The sequence below is a fragment of the Oryzias melastigma genome, linkage group LG1, assembly GCF_002922805.2.
Source record: "Oryzias melastigma strain HK-1 linkage group LG1, ASM292280v2, whole genome shotgun sequence".
In the NCBI taxonomy this organism is placed as follows: Eukaryota; Metazoa; Chordata; class Actinopteri; order Beloniformes; family Adrianichthyidae; genus Oryzias; species Oryzias melastigma.
Genome location: NC_050512.1, coordinates 5,833,274 through 5,851,585, shown reverse-complemented (window position 1 = coordinate 5,851,585; position 18,312 = coordinate 5,833,274). Strand labels below are relative to the sequence as shown.

The 18,312-nt window shown below is 38.8% G+C and overlaps 1 protein-coding gene across 7 annotated transcripts in view; it reads left to right on the top strand.

The window, feature by feature from the left end:
• The window catches only part of LOC112144868 (inositol 1,4,5-trisphosphate receptor, type 1b), a 67,681-nt gene extending 50,725 nt beyond the window's left edge, over positions 1–16,956 (top strand). For 4 of the 7 annotated variants that reach the window (XM_024269711.2, XM_024269710.2, XM_036211391.1 and 1 more), the window contains 10 exons: positions 1,964–2,086; positions 5,042–5,217; positions 7,851–8,015; positions 8,366–8,555; positions 8,669–8,758; positions 10,422–10,561; positions 12,388–12,553; positions 13,948–14,108; positions 14,444–14,605; positions 15,646–16,956. In XM_024269711.2, the coding sequence (XP_024125479.2) occupies positions 1,964–2,086; positions 5,042–5,217; positions 7,851–8,015; positions 8,366–8,555; positions 8,669–8,758; positions 10,422–10,561; positions 12,388–12,553; positions 13,948–14,108; positions 14,444–14,605; positions 15,646–15,732 (1,460 nt within the window). In that variant the 3' untranslated portion in view covers positions 15,733–16,956. Of the gene's footprint in view, positions 1–1,963; positions 2,087–5,041; positions 5,218–7,850; positions 8,016–8,365; positions 8,792–10,421; positions 10,562–12,387; positions 12,554–13,947; positions 14,109–14,443; positions 14,606–15,645 lie in introns of those variants that run through there. The other 3 variants (XR_002918981.2, XM_036211396.1, XM_036211400.1) reach the window with 3 other exon arrangements.
• Positions 16,957–18,312: the final 1,356 nt, after the last annotated feature.

Genomic DNA, 18,312 nt, shown 5'->3' with positions numbered 1-18,312 from the left:
ATATTCAGTCTGAATACACCCAAGTGGACCCTGGTCCAGGACCAGGAACTGCTCCCTGACCCATCTTTCCAGGTGGTCTAGGTTCCTTTCCAGTCAGACTGAGCTCCGGTTCACTCTGAGATTTCCAAGTCTTAATATTCTCTTTGCTCAGAGCTGAAGAACTGGACCAAATTGGCCACCGTAGCCAGTCACCACATGATGTTTTGTTACATAACATGTACCAGTGACTGAAGAGATCGTGGTTTTCTTTAAGTCAATTCAGTTTCATTTATATAGCCCAATATCACACTAGAGTTGTCTCACTGGGCTCCACATGTTAATTGTACAAAAGCATAAAGTCAGCCATAAAATATAAACAATAGCTGGTTGCTAAGCTAAACTTAACAGAGTAAACAGAGTTGGGCATCCCGGCCCTTAGACCCTCCTTCTCCTTCTGAGGCTTTGAACTGAAACAGGAAAGGCTGCTTGATGGCAGTCTGAATAAAGAGGTTCAGGACTAGATCCAGACCAAATGAGTTTTTACAGCCTGAATACACCCTAAAACAACTTCTATATTGTTTCTTTCTTTTTCTTTTTTTTTTTTTAAGGGCTTTAATTAAAAGCAGGTTTCTTTTTTATGGAGCCGAGGGTGCTTCTGTTGGCCCCTCCCACATCTCAGTCAAGACACAAAAAGAACCCCCAAGCAGGAAGTGTTCGGCTGTTGGTGGAAATAGTTTAAATACATATATACATATTATATTGATATTTTTTAATGATTTTTTTAGACCCTTTAGCACCTGAGGCGTCGAAAGAACATAAAGATGGGAGCTCCTGTGTTAAAGGGTTAAATAATATGCTTAATTTTGAAGTGAACTTGATTCAAATGAAATAATTATTGTTTAAATTAATTTACAAAAACTATTAAATAAGTAAAATTTGCAGGAAAAGTATTTTTGCTGATTCGTTTAGGTAATATTTGTTTAAAGACCCACTCCAATAATTTTTTAATATATTTTAAAAGCGTTCCCAGTGATCTTTTAGTTATGATTATACCATTTTGAACCAAAATCAACAACGTTGTGTCATTTTGTAGGACATAGTTTACGCAAAGAGACAGTACTTAGATTGTCAAAACTGTTTATCTTCCTCCTCGCTCACAGTCAGTTTATTTTCCATCATTTTCTGGTTGAAATCTCTCTTGGCAAATGACTGGGGAGACCCCAGAGGAAGCGGAAGCTGGACGGACAGACGCGTGCATCAGCAGCGTGACAGCAGGGCGCGCTCAGCCTTCCAGCCTGCGCTTCTGTTTCACATCTTTCCCATGTCTAAAAGCAGACGGGGGCTTTCCACATTCTCTCTGCAGTGAAACATTTGTACGGTAACCTCATGATTCACAAGAAAGAGCGAGCACGCACGCTAACGTACACACGCGCGCCCACACTCAGATCCACATAGAAGACTGCGTGCCCACACAAAGCCTTATTTTGGCTCTCACATAGAAGTGGGGATGGACAGAGAAAAGTCCCTGCATTTGTTTCTCTTTTTCTTTCTGTCTGCTCCACAGCTTGTGTGCTTCACTTACAAGCCAGACCAGCTGTAGAAAAGGTCAAACGCATGTTTTTTTTTCTGACTTCGTCCTTATCTTGACCTTTTGAACCTCTTATTCTTTGTCCCACAACCAAATATTCACTGGAGAACTGTGTAATAAAGATTTTGAGACTTTTTTTTTGTAAAAATTGTGTTTCTAAAATTAAATATTTTTTAGTTTCATGCAAAGCTAACAAACATAACACACTCAATTTGAGGAAAATGTTCATGATTTTAGATAATTTTATTCAAATTCTCTGATTAATTTCATTAGTGTATCTGCCAGCTTCTCATTGGACTCTTGGAAATTAACATTTTGACATGTTAGGACCCAAATCAACCAAATATAATGATGGATTTGATTGGATTTGATTGTTGGTTTTGGTCTCCTCTCCAGCCCAGCCAGTGCTTTACTGGTGCTCCAGGAACATGTCGGTGTGGAGCAACATCTCCTTCAACCTGGCTGTGCTCATGAATCTGCTGGTCTGCTTCTTCTACCCTCTGGAGGGGGTGCACGGAGGTAAGTCATATGATTAAGCTTCAATAGGGCTGGACTTTAAGTTCACATATCGCTTCATGTGTTGTGAAATTTTCTTTTCTGGTTTCTGTTGGCCGAAGTGTGAAATCAGAGCTGTTTCACATGTTTTTATTTTTTCAAACCACGTCTATTCTGTTTACTGAAGATTACCATTTAAATACATTTTGAGGAGGATTTTTAGAGCTTGATCTTCTTTAGAAATCTCATTCAGACTGAGGTCATTCATCATGCTGAGATGTTTGCTGACATCAGCATTTTCTGTCACGCACCAACACGCCATGGGAGCGGTCACATCAGTGGAAGTGTAAAGGCAAAGGATGCAGGTTGTGCCTTTAAATGTACATCAGACTGGAATGTTTTGCTGCCACCCACTCAAGGCTGACTTCAGAGATTTGAATCTCAAACCGTCTGCTAGGGTTCAGCATTGACCTACTGATCTCCTTTTGCCACGGTGTTCTGATCTGCCGACTGCTAATCACATGATCTGGATCAGGGCTCGAGAAGCCCCGCTATCTTTGTTTGTAGCACACTGTTGCTCCATTTGCTCTCAACGATAAACACAGCAGAGACTTCATTTAAACACAGGATCTTTAATGACGCACTCCAATGAAAACTGTGTTTTTGGTGTCTTTAAAATGCTCTTGTAGATTGTTTTCTCATAATGGAGGACATGTATTTAAGATTAAAACTAACCAGATAAACCAGGGCCAAATAAAAACACCTGGTTTGAAAAAACTATCAAAGTCTCCCTTCTCCACTACAAGTCTATTGTATCCACCTGCAGACAAATAGATCCATTAACATCATATTCTCCTCGTTTGAGCTGGTAACTGGCTCTAAACTGTACGGTTGGATAGATCCTCGCATTTTTTTTTTTCTCAATATGCTAATGTTAGCTTGAACTTGTAAGGTGCTATTAGCTAGTGGGAGAAAGTGTAAACAAGGGAAAGTCCATATTCCTTCACTACTCACTATTTATAGTGTGTTCGCCATTTTGTAGTGCTGTCTGAATCTACAATTCCAAAATCAAAATTTCCCACAAGTCTTAGCGAAAAACCAGTGTATATTGATACTCACTACATTAGTGAATATAGACCACAAAGCATTGCGTTTGAACAATTTTTGTGTTTTAATTGTAACTTTATAATAAATCATCAGCATTTTTATCATTAAAATGCAATAGATACGTGAATAATCAACGTAAAATGTTCATATTGATCTGATTTTCACTTTGTGAAATCAGGGACGTTATACTTGCTGTTAAAAAAAAAAAAAAGTAGTGAGCATGGTGTGCAACTTGCTTTTAAAATCCAGGGCACTACATAGTCCTGTACTATATAGTTGTTTGGCAGTTAGGAGTGAAGGAATTAGTGAAGGAATTCAGACAAAGCCAAAGGGTTGATAGGAAATTAGCCAAGGTTAACTTCTACGCCAACAGTCACGCATAACTCAAGACGCGAATTTCAAATAAATCCTGCCGCCCTTCAAAAAGTATGCCTTAAAAAAATGACACTAGCTTTTTAATTTTGGCTAAAAATTGAATAATCATAATTAAAGACCACCGGGATCAGTTTTGCAATAAAAACAAATATAATTGGTGTGGGACTTTAATTAAATTTTGGAAAAATATCTGTAAAAATCTTCAGTGTTTTATTTTGTAAATAGCAAACTTCTCAACTGGTTTTTATTTTCCTAATTTGTGGCTTCTTTTCTCAATTCGCAAAAAACTAAATCAAAGCAGAGACCTTCAGTGTTTTTTTTTCTTTCTTTTCTTTTTTTTCTCTTTCAAAAAGTGGTTACACAACATGGATAACATTTGACTGTAACTCCCGTCCAAGCTGGAATTTGTTTCGTCTGCAAGGCGTCACATCACGTGAGACTCGGGCACACCTTTGACCTGCTTAAAGCGACACTTTTATTGGTTTTTGACCTCAGCCCTTTTGTCTTACACGCACGCACGCACACACCCTCTGTGCTCTGTCCTTTGCTTAGGGATTTAGAATGAAGGTTATAAGAGCAGGAGATTTAGGTCAGTGTGTTCTGCGTGCGTGACTGACTGCCTTTTGATGAATGGCTTCGGCTGGCGTGGCGCGCTCATGATAGCCTTTCTGCAGCAGTCGAAATTTTACTCATAATTTTCTAACTTTTAACTGCTGGCACATTTAAATGAAGCAGTAAAGACCAAAAAAAAAAAAGAGACTTTGTAAGTGAATGCAAAAGCCCCGACATCACTAGAGCTGCCCCCACTCCCTGGTTTCTCATGAATCTTTCAGCAGAGGTATTTTTAGAGGCTGTTATGTAAGTGGCACCTGTCATGTGATCTCCACAGGGATTGGAAAGAAGAAAAAAATACAGACGGAGAAGTGGGGAAGGGGCGGGGGGGCCGAAGGGAGAGCAGGGCTCCCCCCCCATATCAGCAGCACTCCTGTCCACATGGCTGAGTTTCATCTCAATAACGTTGTTCTTTGTGTGATCGATTGGTGTGCTCACATTGAAGCAGGCTAGGTGTGGCCTCGTCTTCGGTTCTGGTCAGATTTATACCTTGACGAACACAATGCTACGTGAGACCCAGGACCAGCTCACTAATCCTGGATTTACCTATGGATCAAGTCCAGCATTGGGCCGGCTCTCACTAAAGCTTAGTGTGCACACTTGTGCACTCACATTAAAAGTGTGTCATGCACTTTTTGCCGTTACATAACCCACTCTCTTTGAGTTCAAAGTCTCGCTTGTGATGAAGAACTCAGAGACTGTTTGAAACCTGATGCCCACTACACTGACAACCTTTTAACAAGTAGCTTTAAATTCCATGCGGGTCAATCGTAGAAATGCCTGTTTTTGCATAATGTTCACATCACTGTTAACGTGTTCGTTTTGGCATCTTTCCAGTTTACATTATACGCTTGACTTCCTGGTGTGCTCATTTGTCATCTGCAGGAATGCTGGATCCTCATCTGTCTGCGTTGCTGTGGATAGGAGTCTTTGCAACACTGGCCATCGTGATCCTCATGCCTCAACCGCTCGGCATCCGTGCCCTGGTGTTTGTCACAATCCTTCGCCTTATCTTCTCTGTGGGCCTGGAGCCCACGCTATTCCTTCTAGGTGCCTTCAATGTGAGTGATCTCGCCTAAAGAGTCAGCTAACTCCAAGAACCAGCTGTCTTTCAAGCAACCTTTAAAATACACCTATTAAATTACCCCTTATAAAACAAAAAATCTGCTAAAAAAAAAACCTTGTTCTAGTCTCCCTACTAATTACTCTATTTGAGGAAAACTTGTAAACCGGGTCATATTAAACTCAAAGCACTTCTTGTTTTTCAGTTGTAAGAACATATTTTTGCGGTTGAGTCGTAATATTCCCATGAAAAATGCTTCTATAAGCAATAGTATGTATACTTTAAAAACTGAGAAGCTTCAACCACATCTGCTGCACTTCTGCTTTTAACTCCATGGCCCTCTGGCATGTTTGTTCTCCGCCAGCCTGCAGTCCTCCCTGGCACCACCAAGCTGCCCTATGTGGTGTGATGTGCGTCACTAAACTCCAGAGAGGCCGGCACCACCCCTTCACCTGCCACAGATTTTTTAGATATACACATGCAAATATTTTTTTTAAAGTGTCTCTTTTCTTGTTTTGTTTACATGAAAGCAGGTTATTAAGAAATTAGGTTAAGCCAAGAAATCAGAGACGATGTTACCATGGACTGCAGTAACCTGGTTACTCTAAAATCTAGTTTAGGTAGTCAGATTTCTCCCCAAACTGTGTCACTGACACTTTTGAGCCAGTATGTGTTGTTACTAATATGTAGTTTCTTAAAATAGGTCACATTTCAGCTGCCTTACGTTGAATGTTTTTTCTTCTCTGTCACAGTGATACTTTACCCCCTTTTTGAAACCAATACTATAGATATTGGATCCACATATGGCTGAGCATTCACAGGAAAATCCCTGTTATTATATTTCAATTCATGTTGTAAATAAAATGGGAGTTAATGTCAAAGAACTACAGAAAAAAGCAGAAAAACAATCATCACAGCTTTTGTAATTTAATTCATTCCAGACTGTTTCAAAAAAAAGGAAAATTATATATTACAGCAGTCTAAATAATTGAACAGATTATGAGGTGGAAGCAACAGTGGAGAAGGTTTAAGAGAAACCCTTCAGTAGAACCAGACTCAGTGAGGGTGACCATTTCCCATGACCAGTTAGGGTCCAAGAGAATCAGACAAACACAAGACACTATAAGGTCTATTTTAAGAGAAACAGACAAACACAAAAACACTGTAACATCTGTAAAAATAAAGCATTTAAACACTAAAACACTGTAACATCTGTAATACAAATAGCAGACAAACTCAAAAATACTGTAACATGTAAATTGAAAAGCAGACAAACACAAAAATACTGTAACATATGTAAAATGAAAAGCAGACAAGCACAAAAATACTGTAACATATGTAAAATGAAAAACAGACAAACACAAAAACAGTGAAACATATGTAATACCAAGAGCAGACAAACACACAAATACTGTAACATATGTAATACAAAAAGCAAACACAAAAATACTGTAACATATGTAAGATGAAAAGCAGATAGACACAAAAATACTGTAACATCTGTAATAAGAAAAGCAGGCAAACACAAAAACACTGTAATATTTATAAAAAAGATAATAGAAAATCTAAATCTCACTGCAGCGATGAGACCAGGAACCAGATTAGTATAAAATCTCAGAACATCTCTTATCTAAGGCAAAGATATGTTATGCCTTAGTCACATGCACCCAAATGGGGGTTGAGCCATATGGGTACTCTGGGTTTTTGGGCCGTTCGGTCCCATACAGGGTTGTAGAGAGAGGACTGCAGGTGTGTCTTGCAGTGTCTTTGAAGCTCATGCAACCATCCCAACGTCATGAATAAAGAACGTACCACTGTCGTGCGTGCATGCACTTATAATGTACATTGTGCGGTGACCTAATGACGCACTCTAGTTGTTAGTAAGGGTCGCTTACTGCCTTCTTACTGCTAGACGTTCAGGTGATACATTCCGTAATTTTCCCTTAAGATGCCCAAACAAAGTACACTCTAACTGTCTAATTTCTTCATTTTTAACAGCGAGGCTGAACGTAAGGCATGTGCAAGGAGCGCTCATCTTTCACTTGACCAGCTCCCTGTGCAGTGTGAAAGGTTTTGGGGGAGTTGGAAAAATGTCAAATCCATACCACACACCTTCATCTTTACTTAATCTTTTGTGTTGCTTAAGTATTCAGTACAACCTGATGCCCATAGACAAACATCTTAGCCCCACCACGTTATCTATGATCTTAAATTTCCCTGCTGGCAATTCCACCTACAGATTAGCTCATTTTACATCTGCAGACAGCACTTAGGGGAGTTGTGACTAAGGCATTAAGAACCTCAACAGTATGAAGATGGACGATTTAGAACTACTGGAACATCTGTTACAAGAAGAGACAAGTTAGTCTTTGCAACAATGGCAGAACAGAACCCGGATTAGCATAAAATCCCAGTTCATCTTCAGTAAATCTTATAGATATGTTAACATCTGCAGCTATGAGAGACGAGGAAGAAGATAAAAACACTGAAACATCTGTAGTAAGACAAGAGATACAAGGAAGTGACTGCCTTTTTGAGTCCCAACATGAGCCAACAGCCAAAGACGAGGCAGATTTTTGGGCGTGAACCTGCAATTTCTCTAATATTGTGTGATTGGCTTTTATCTTCCAGGTTTGTAATAAAATAATCTTCCTGATAAGTTTTGTTGGAAATCGAGGAACCTTCACACGAGGTTATAAAGCCATGGTGTTGGACTTTGAGTTCCTTTATCACCTCCTCTACCTCATCATCTGCTGTCTGGGGGTGTTTGGTCACGTCTTTTTCTACAGTCTTTTGGTGAGAAAAACAAATACTTGAAGAAAAAAAACTATTTGTAAGTTTCCCTTTGGATGTAATTTGTTATTGTGCACTCATGGTCACGTTCCAGGAATCCTGAAAATGTATTTTTGTGCTGACATGGAGATTGTGTTTTTCCTTTAAGGATGTGCCAGTTCCTGGAATTTGCACTGTCAAAATAAAAGCATATCAAGGAAATGTTCTATTTTGCCTTGCACTGTTGCATAAGTGACACAGAAATGTTTAAACATTTGTGTTTGAAAAAAGATAAAGACAAAGTAACTCACAATAAATTGCAGGTACTTCTTGCCACATTTTACTCCTTAATTTAACATTATTTCCATCTGTAGCTTTTCGACTTGGTGTACAGAGAGGAGACCTTGTTGAATGTAATCAAGAGCGTGACTCGTAACGGACGCTCCATCGTGTTGACGGCTGTGCTTGCTCTCATCTTGGTCTACCTGTTCTCCATTGTTGGCTACATCTTCTTCAAAGATGACTTCATCCTGGAGGTGGACCGGATCCCCAACATCACCCTGAGTGAGGACAAGATGTGGTCATATGTGACTTTTAATTTGAAAAAAAAAAAAAAAACGACACGTAAGTGAATCTCCTGAAGATGAAAAAGAAAATTGTTCTGTATCTTTTTGTAGAAAGTGGAAATGATGCTGATGGAGAGTTTGTGTCAGGAGTGTGTCATAGCGGCGCCGGTGAGAACTGCAGCATTGCCGTTCAGCAGGAAGGTAACTGATTCAAATGTTCACTACTTTTTTTAAATTAATTTTACACCTTAAATCTAGTTTGTAATATTCAAGTATCAATAAAATTTGCCTCCCTGCTTTCTTAAATCAAAATCCTTCAAAATAAAAGCGCAACACTGAGTGAGTTTTCTTTTACATCAGAAAATGAAACGAAAACGTATTACGAGGAAACTAACAAGATGGCAGAGCAGTCATCTCTGCACACCAGTGAGAGGAAAATGATGAGATGATTTGCTGTAAATAGTCCAACAGCTTCCTTTTGTTTTGCATTTTACCACCATATCTTCTTAAACATGTGACTCAGTCGAGCCTCACATGACTGCCATTTGACCCAAGCAGCTCACATGGGACCTCCTTGACCTACATGGGAAAGATTTTTATGGTTTATGTCCTAAAAAAAAGGGTATCTGTCGAGCTTTCTTTGTTTGGCTCAAAAGAATGTTTGTTAAACAGTATGGCCGAAAGCGGTGTGAGAGAAAAGGACCGGGAAACAAAAACCTAATACTTTACAAAAATTTCTCTAAAGTTTTTTTTCTGTAAGTTTGAAAGATGATCATGCTCCTTATGTTATTCACACCTGGTAGTTTTGGCTTCAGTTTTAACCTAAGGCAAAACAATATATTTTTTTAAAAGTTCCCTTTCTTTAAGATCTCTAACTAATCAGTTATTTAACTAATGGCAAAATAGTCCTATATGCATATTTTTGATTATTTTCTTTGTATGACACCCTCAGTTTTTGGAAATTATTTGTTCTTTAGGTTAAACTAAGAACTATGTGGATATAAACAATAAAAACACAAATTAAAACTGTCATATGTGACTTATTTTTACTTCTTAGGAATGATACAGATAAGAGGTAAATTGTGATCACATTTGACCAACCAGTCTACTTAAGGCACATGTGTCAAAGTCGAGGCCTGGTGGCCAGATCCGACCCTTGGGATAATTATATCCAGCCCTCCAGATCATTTTATATAATTATTATTGTTAACGGCCCAATACTGTCTTGTATAATTGTGACAGGATATATTTTATGCAGAGAAAAATCTTTTTGGAATATTTACAAATTATATAAAATGACATAAATTACATTTTCTTTTAATATTTTGTTTATCTCTATTTAGTATAGTTCTGACAATATATATCATTATTGAGCGCAAAATATTGCAAGTTATTTAAGGTTTAAGATGATTTATTCTGGAATAATATTCCCATCTTTTTATAATTATATTCATGTTAAAAAAGTTACGTTTTTTAAAGTTTTAACAATTTTTTTTTTTTTTTTAATGTTTATGTTTGACTCATTCAGCCCTCAACCCACTGTGTGTTTTGGATTTTGGCCCCCTGTGATTGAGTTTGACACCTCTGACTTAAAGTGTTTACTGTGTCTCACTTTTAACGTTTTTTTGTGACAATTTCAAAAGAAACAACTTTGTGGATAAATGTCAGGCTGGGTTTCAGTATTTAGAAGTCAAAAGAGATTTTACATTTGCTGGCTTTGCCTACAAAATGAAACTATTCTGTTTTTTTTATTCCTGATGGCCCGGTTATACCTGTCTATTGAACAACAGCTGTGACAATAGTGTAGTGTTGGATCAACACGTTTGTCTCAACTAATAATTAGTCAACCTTTTCATTGTCTCAGATTTAGCAAATGATAGTGAGGAGGACAGCAACATGGAGCGGACGTGTGACTCTTTACTCATGTGCATCGTTACTGTGCTGAGTCACGGCCTGAGGAGTGGGGGCGGTGTAGGGGACGTTCTCCGTAAGCCTTCTAAAGAGGTACGTGCCAAAAGTGATGAAGCTCCTGTGTGAGTGTGTGTGTGTTTTTGGGGGAGTGTGTTGCAGCTGCAGCGCAGCTCGTGTGAGCTGGCGATGCGCTCACAGCCCTGCTGTTTTTATTCCAAACACTGGGAGGTTTTGCAACGTTTCCTCACAGCTGCACTGCCTCCGCCTTGTGAGAATTACTTCTTAAAATAGACTTCCACTGAATTCAGGCTCAACCACTAATGATGTCAAAAGAGGATGTGAATGGCTGCTCCACGTCGGCATTGCTACTCAACTTTTTCTGCCTTCTGAGGTTTTTGGAAAAAAAACTGAAGGAGGCTGGCAGTCATGTTGACCTGAAAAGCTCAGCAGCTCACCATAGTTTCTTCAAAAGCAAACTTATTTTGTGTCTGCATTTAGTTGGGGTACTATGCACATAATATATATATAAGTCAAAGAAGTGCAGACAGTAGAAGAGGAGAGGACAAAAGAAATTCACCAAAAGGAGAGCTAATAAACATGATTAAGTTTGGGTAAAACTTTACTTGCCATGTGGCGACCAACCCTCTAACTTTTACTTGCCAAAGAGGAGAAAATAATCACAACTGACGAGTGTTAATTTTGGACCCTTCAAAATAAAAGTACAGTGGGGCAAAAAAATATTTAGTCAGCCACCAATTGTGCAAGTTTTCTCAATTAAAAAGATGACAGAGAACTTTAATTTTCATCATAGGTATACCTCAACTTTGAGGGACAAAATGAGAAAAAAAATCCAGAAAATCACATAGTCTGATTTTTAAAGAATTTATTTGCACATCATGGTGTAAAATAAATATTTGGTCACAAACAAGCAAGATTTCTGTCTCTCACAGACCTGTAACTTCTTCCTCTGTCCTCCACTCATTACCTGCATTAATTACACCTGTTTGAACTCGTTATCTATGGAAAATACACCTGTCCACAACCTCAAACAGTCACACTCCAAACTCCAATATGGCCAAGACCAAAGTTGAAAGTCTTGTTGCCCAGCGACAGCGCTAAAACATCGCTGCTCTCAAGGAGATCTGCATGGAGGAGTGGACCAAAAATACCAGCAACAGATAGTAGAAACCTTGTAAAGACTTACAAAAACGTTTGAGTGCTGTCATTGCCAACAAAGGGTCTATAGCAAAGTATTGAGATTAACTTTTGTTATTGACCAAATACTTATTTTCCACCATAATTTACAAAAAATAAAAAATTAGACAATGTGATTTTATGGATTTTTTTTTATCATTTTGTTTCTCATAGTTGAGATATATCTATGATAAAAATACAGGCCTCTCTCATCTTTTTAAGTGGGAGAACTTCCACAATTGGTGGCTGACTTGATACTTTTTTGCCCCACTGTGTTAGGATAAGCAACTCTAGAGCCGCTTTGTCTGTATGATTTCCAGATATCTAAGACCTATCCATGACCGATTACCTGGTTCAGATGTGTCCAGCCAAGTAGAACATGCCAGAGCAGCACATGCTGGAAAACATGTGGGAGTGCGGCCCTTGAGGCCTGGAGTTGCAAATGGATGCATCAGAATAGAGCGGAGCAGAGAGCTAGTAGCCTGCCCAGCATATTTTGTATCACAAATACTATTTTTTTAAATGTCAATGCTCCTGATTTATATCAATTTGAATAAAGAAATACCCAGAAATGCTGTTTTGGGTTTAATTTTCTTAATTTATGTCACAAAAACTTGATAAACTTGTTAAAAAAAACAAAACAAAACATTATTTTTAATGTCATCATCTTTAAAAAATAGAGGTACAAATTTCAGTGTGTCCCTCTGTACATCCCATCCAAACAGGAGCCACTGTTTGCTGCCAGAGTGATTTACGACCTGCTGTTCTTCTTCATGGTCATCATCATTGTTCTCAACCTAATCTTTGGTGTCATCATTGACACTTTTGCCGACCTGAGGAGCGAGAAGCAAAAGAAGGAGGAAATTCTGAAAACGACCTGCTTCATCTGCGGTGAGTTCGCTCAGGTCATGTGAGATTGAGCTGCTTTCATGTTTGTATTGGGGGATGCCGTCCATTGCATTCACAACCTTTGTTCTGTTTCCTTTCTGCTGCATTTCACTGCAAAAGCTCTCCAAAAGAAAGCTTTGACCTGTTCCTGTTTCCACTCCTCATTGGTGTGACATGCTGCTCTGAAAGCGCACGTTTGTTTTATCAGTTGAACCGTCCAACGTGTTGCCCACTTTTGCTTCTCTGGGGGATAAAAAAGGGAAGTTCAATAGGAGCAATATTTTGAGGTGAAGTGAAACTGCCTTAAAGTGAGTTGTGGGTATCCTGGTTTTTACAATATTCACTTCTTCTTTCCTCTCTGGATTTTCATCCCGCCTCTTGTTCCACTTAACCAATCAGTGTGCAGAAAATGTGCAGCTGCACAGGAGAGAGCAATCAGATGTGTTCCTACACATACACATTTATCAGAATACCCATAATCCTCTGCTCTGTGTGGGAATAACAAACTTAAGGAGCATGTCTTCTCTTGAATACAACATGAATTCAAAGCTTCCCAAGCTTCCCGTCTTGACTGTAACATGTGTTTGTGTGGTTTCCTGAAGTGTGTCGTTTCCTAAAGCTGCCTTTGTCTTCCTCCCACTTTTTCACTGAGCCGTTGTTCCTAAGAAAGCTGAGTCATGAGGGCTTCCTGCCACTGCTCTGCTCGCCTCCATAATTCATGTCTGTTTCACACGCATGCACTTCTTCTCCTGCTCCCTCCCTCATTAGCACCTTTTCCAGATGTTTGGTGCAGCTGCAGCGGCGACCCAAAATGTGTCCCTCATTAGGATTTACAAAACGCGTCGACACAAATTTACTGTCAGCGCCGTGTGTGAATCCTGGCCTCGACAAGTACCAGCCCGGCAGAACGCGCTGCTGGGAGCATGTGTACGTTGGGTCAGCCAGTCGAGACGAGTGCTAAGCATATGGAACCAGAACGGTATTATGTCAAGCAGCCAGCACTTAGCTCTGACTCACTCACGTTAAATAAGGTCAGGCCACAGGGGGAGCTGCTGTCTCTATGGTTTCCAGAGGAACCGCAGGAAAACTGGAGATGCAGAGATTAGGAGCCAATCTTCACAGGAATTAAATGGCCTGACGTCCTTAGCTTGGTTTCATAAGGGCATTGATCCGACGCTCATCTGTCTAATGTTAGTCTTAACGTCTGATGGGGGCTTCAGTCAATGATGGATTTACGTCATGAACATGCTTACAATTTTACTGGACTTTAATTACCGATTTTCCTTCCATTTAAAAACAGTATTTCTTTTGAATTCCTTATTTTACTTTTATTTATTCCTCTGAAATACATTGTGATTTCATCCCATAAACCATGAGGGTTCCCTCTCTTGTTTCAGGTCTGGAGCGGGACAAGTTTGACAACAAAACTGTGACCTTTGAGGAGCACATCAAGGAGGAGCACAGCATGTGGCACTACCTGTACTTCATTGTGTTGGTGAAGGTTAAAGATTCAACAGAATACACGGGTCCTGAGAGCTACGTGGCAGAGATGATCAAGGTAAACACCCTAACTGACTCCTGAATCCCGGCACGGCTCTTCTGTGGAACCATGAGTGTTTTCAGGAAACTCTAGCCAAGCGTGACTTTACTGTTGCAGATGTTGCAACAGTGTTGGGAACACTAAGTGATTCAATCATAGCATCGTCCAGATGCCATGATTTAACTTTAAGACGGCATTTGGATGAATGAAAACCCTCATCGACTAAGTGATACAGAAACTGTTTGAAAGAACATATTGATGAAAAAGAAACAATGCCACAGAGATGACAGTTTACAGAATGTATAGATTCCTGGCTTAACCATTGCTACAACTTTTTGATTGGTTGAACACAGGAACACAACCTGGACTGGTTCCCTCGGATGCGGGCCATGTCACTAGTGAGCAGTGACGGAGAGGGGGAGCAGAATGAGATCAGGAGTCTGCAGGAGAAACTGGACTCAACCATGAAACTGGTGGCTAACCTGTCAGGACAGCTGACGGAGCTCAAGGAGCAGGTATCACCAAGTGTCAGGATTTCTCATTTAGGGCTGTTGTTACCCAATGCTAGCACATGTACTCGCAGGCGTGTTGTGAAATGTCAAAGCGGTGCAGATCTTTCAAGTCTTGCTCCAGAGTTTTTCTTTCAGCTCTTTTCCAATATTTGAATAACTTGGTGTTATGAATTGCCTGACGAGCAAAAACCACAATTGTTAATTTCTTCTTCATGATTAATTTTCAAATGGTTGACACTTCCAGGTTTTGGAAAGGACCCTACACAAACGTCACTTCTAAAACTGAGTCACTGATTGGTCAAAGATGAACTGGCTCAATTAGCTGGCATTAGCTGGCGATGTTCACGCTGTTCTTTTGTTTCTATGCTGTTTACTTGCACTTATCCACCATCTACAATTGGAAGAGGCTTGGTGTGAAAAGTCAAAGTGGTGCAAATCCCACAAATTTTGCTCCAGTCTTTTTCTCAAATCTGAGTCCCTGATTGGTCAAAGCTCAGCGTTTTCACCATTTAGCAGTCAATTGTTCAACCGGTTGAACCTCCAGCGTGCAATCGATAAACGCCAGATTTGTACGTAGAGCCCAAGAATGGACTTAAAAACTTTCGTTATGGACCACTAACATAAATGGAGATGGAAAATTAAAAAGAACACTGTGACGTCACCAAAAGAAAATACCTTACCTCTGGCTCCAAGAAAATAAAGTCAATTCTGTCACAATTTTTCCGCAGTACAGATATCGCCCGATTTCTCCATCTTAGGACCAGACGATTTTAGTTTTGAACACAGAAGCCTGAAATGCACATATACGGGCGTTTACATAGACATTTTTATTGAAAGTGATTGCGTTTCCGAGCCTGGTGTGAACGCAGCATGAGGTTTGGAGTTCTGTTATAGGCACTAACACAGAAAGTGTTGCACCACTGTTGACAAGCAAAAGTGACAGAAAGCGTTCAAGTTATCTGTTAAGATCGTGTTGCCACATTACAGAAGTGATGGTGAGTGAAAGGTCATCTTTGAACTGTTATGCTTGTTCCCCTGTGCAGATGACGGAACAGAGAAAGCAGAAACAACGAATTGGACTTCTAGGTCATCCCCCACACATGAACATTAATCCCCAGCAGCCAGCCTGAGGGCCACGAAGGGCCACGGAGGGCCACTGAAGCCACCTTATCTACGCTGTGCACCTCATTCACGGGGATATAACAAAAAATAAGAAAAGCATCCATCTCTAGGATGCATCGGATCAACTTTAGACTCTTCTGTACCAGAAAATGTTATCCTGACAAACATGTTTGAGTGAGATAAAGCTTCATTCTGTGGATGGATGGAGTGTGCACTTTGTGCATCTACACCTGAGAAGCCAGTAGTAGTCTGGATTTTAAATGTGAAGACTTGAACTTCGACACCCAAACTGCCTTGTGCGTTCGCCGCCTCAGACAGCATGCCAAAGTTCAGTCAGCCACGGTTTCTGTGGGAGTTTCCCTGTGAAGTGACCTTGTGGTGAGGTTTAGATCCTCCGTTTTGCACCAGCTGACTTCAACTCTTAACTATAAGTTATTTAATGTTTTATTTTCATCTGACAGCAATAGGAAAGCTTTATAATATGCAACTTCTGAATACAAACAATTTTTCATTTTTATTTAAGGTTGTTTTTATTTAAAATGCTTAGACAAACTTTCTGAACACATTTGTGGTGAGCTTTTTTCCAAAGGATCTAATGTTGAAAACTGATTTATGTATATTTTTTTTAATTTGTGGAAGGCAGACATTTATCACTTTCAGAACTCTAATCTCAAAGAGAGGTCCAAACTGTTCTAGGGCAGTTCAGATAAAACCAAATGAAGAAAAGAGATGGGCTTGAGGCTACAGGGAGGCCCTTGAAAAGATATTAACTGACCTCTTTAAACACTTTCCTCTGCTTGTATTCTACATGTTGACCACTTACTGGGGGGGGGTTAAATCAAATCATTTAAGTGCCTCACAATGTAAGTGGGTCAAGGACATACTAGATGATAGAGTCCTGTTACACACTTGTGAATTTTCAGGGGTTTGGGAGCGTTGCTATATTGACTTTATGATTCCACTTCAGTGTGTCTTCACTGAAATTATGTAATCTTTTATTATCCAAGTCCTGAGCACTGATCATTTTTATTGCACATAAGTTACTTTTTGTTTTTCCACATTTGAAACAGTGTGGTTGTTTGAGTGTAAATGGTGACAAAAGAAGAATAAATGACAAAAAAAATGTATTTTGCTGCTTGACCAAAATGCAACTTTTCTACTAATTGATGACTCGTTTGAGCTGTACATTCTATTCTTGGTGTCTATTTAAATAAACAAGTGTGTAAAATAAACTGGTGTTTGACTCAGCTAAAAATCCAACGGAAACGTCCCGCGTAGGGAACAAAAGTCTGGCCTTCCTTAATAAACTGCTATGTTTTTTATTTTCAAACCTCAAAGTGTGTTGTAAAACTAGAATTGGTCCCTTCATGACCACTGGAGGAGGCTCGGTTCCTCCCGCGCGCTGGCGACAAAAATAAAGACATCCGCACAAAGGTCATGGTCGGTAATTATATTCTATGTTTTTGGTCACAGAGACGAAAGTGGATGTCAGTTTTTGCACGTTTTCTTTTAGGGGAAAAAAACTGGTTAATGTGAAACTGCTTTTTCAAAAACATTGACGTAATTTCCATTTAAATGTTATTTTTCTCATTTAAATTAGACCAATTGGTACTTTTTTTTACAGCTACAGAAGAAACAATCATCAGGATCTACAGTGTTGTCCAGATATTCATGGCACCCGTAGCATGACACTTTAAGACTTTCCAACAAACATGTACGTTTATGATTCTTGCATGATTAAAAAATCATTCAAGACGATTAAAAAATCGATCATTTAATTCTAAATGAATCATTTAAATCTACAATGAAAGGTTATTTTTTTTTATTATAATTTATTTTCTGTTTTTTTTTAAAACAAACCAATTTGAAATGTAAAAACTGGTTTAGTTGCATGCAAAAAAAATCAAAAAAGGAAGAAACATTTAAAAAAGAGATTCATCATCACAAGGAAAAGAAAATATTGAGTCAATTTATGAAAAAAACAGTAATAATCATTTGAAAAGAGGTGAGAAAAAGAAGCTACAAAACTATTCTAATCCAGTCTTTCTCAATCATGAATAATAAAATGAAAAAAGTTCATATTTATGCCAAACAAACACATAAAAACAATGTCAACATGTACACACGGATATGCATATACAGTATATAATAAACATTTTTACTTTGGACAAAGAATCATTGATATTACCAAGAAGGATTAAGAAATGTGAAACTACAAAAAAATAAAATAAATAAATAAATACATTATAGGGGTGCCCCTGACAGTCTTTAATGATTATTTGTGTTATTATATGTGTTTTCTTTCTTAATTAAAAAAAAATGATAACAGCATTTCAGTTCAATACATTGAAACATGATTGTTCCTCTTTCAGTTTTCTCATTTATTTGAATATTATAGCACATAAAGTGTGCTGTTTGCATGCAAATTAAGTTGACTGAATATTTAAATATTGTGATCCACTGAAAAGCACATGATATATATTTAACATAATTTGCAGTGTTTTTTAAACTGATTGTAAGCATTTTTTAATGTATGCACTCATCTGCAAAATGACCTTTTTAGAGCAGTGAATTATTTCTTGTTATTG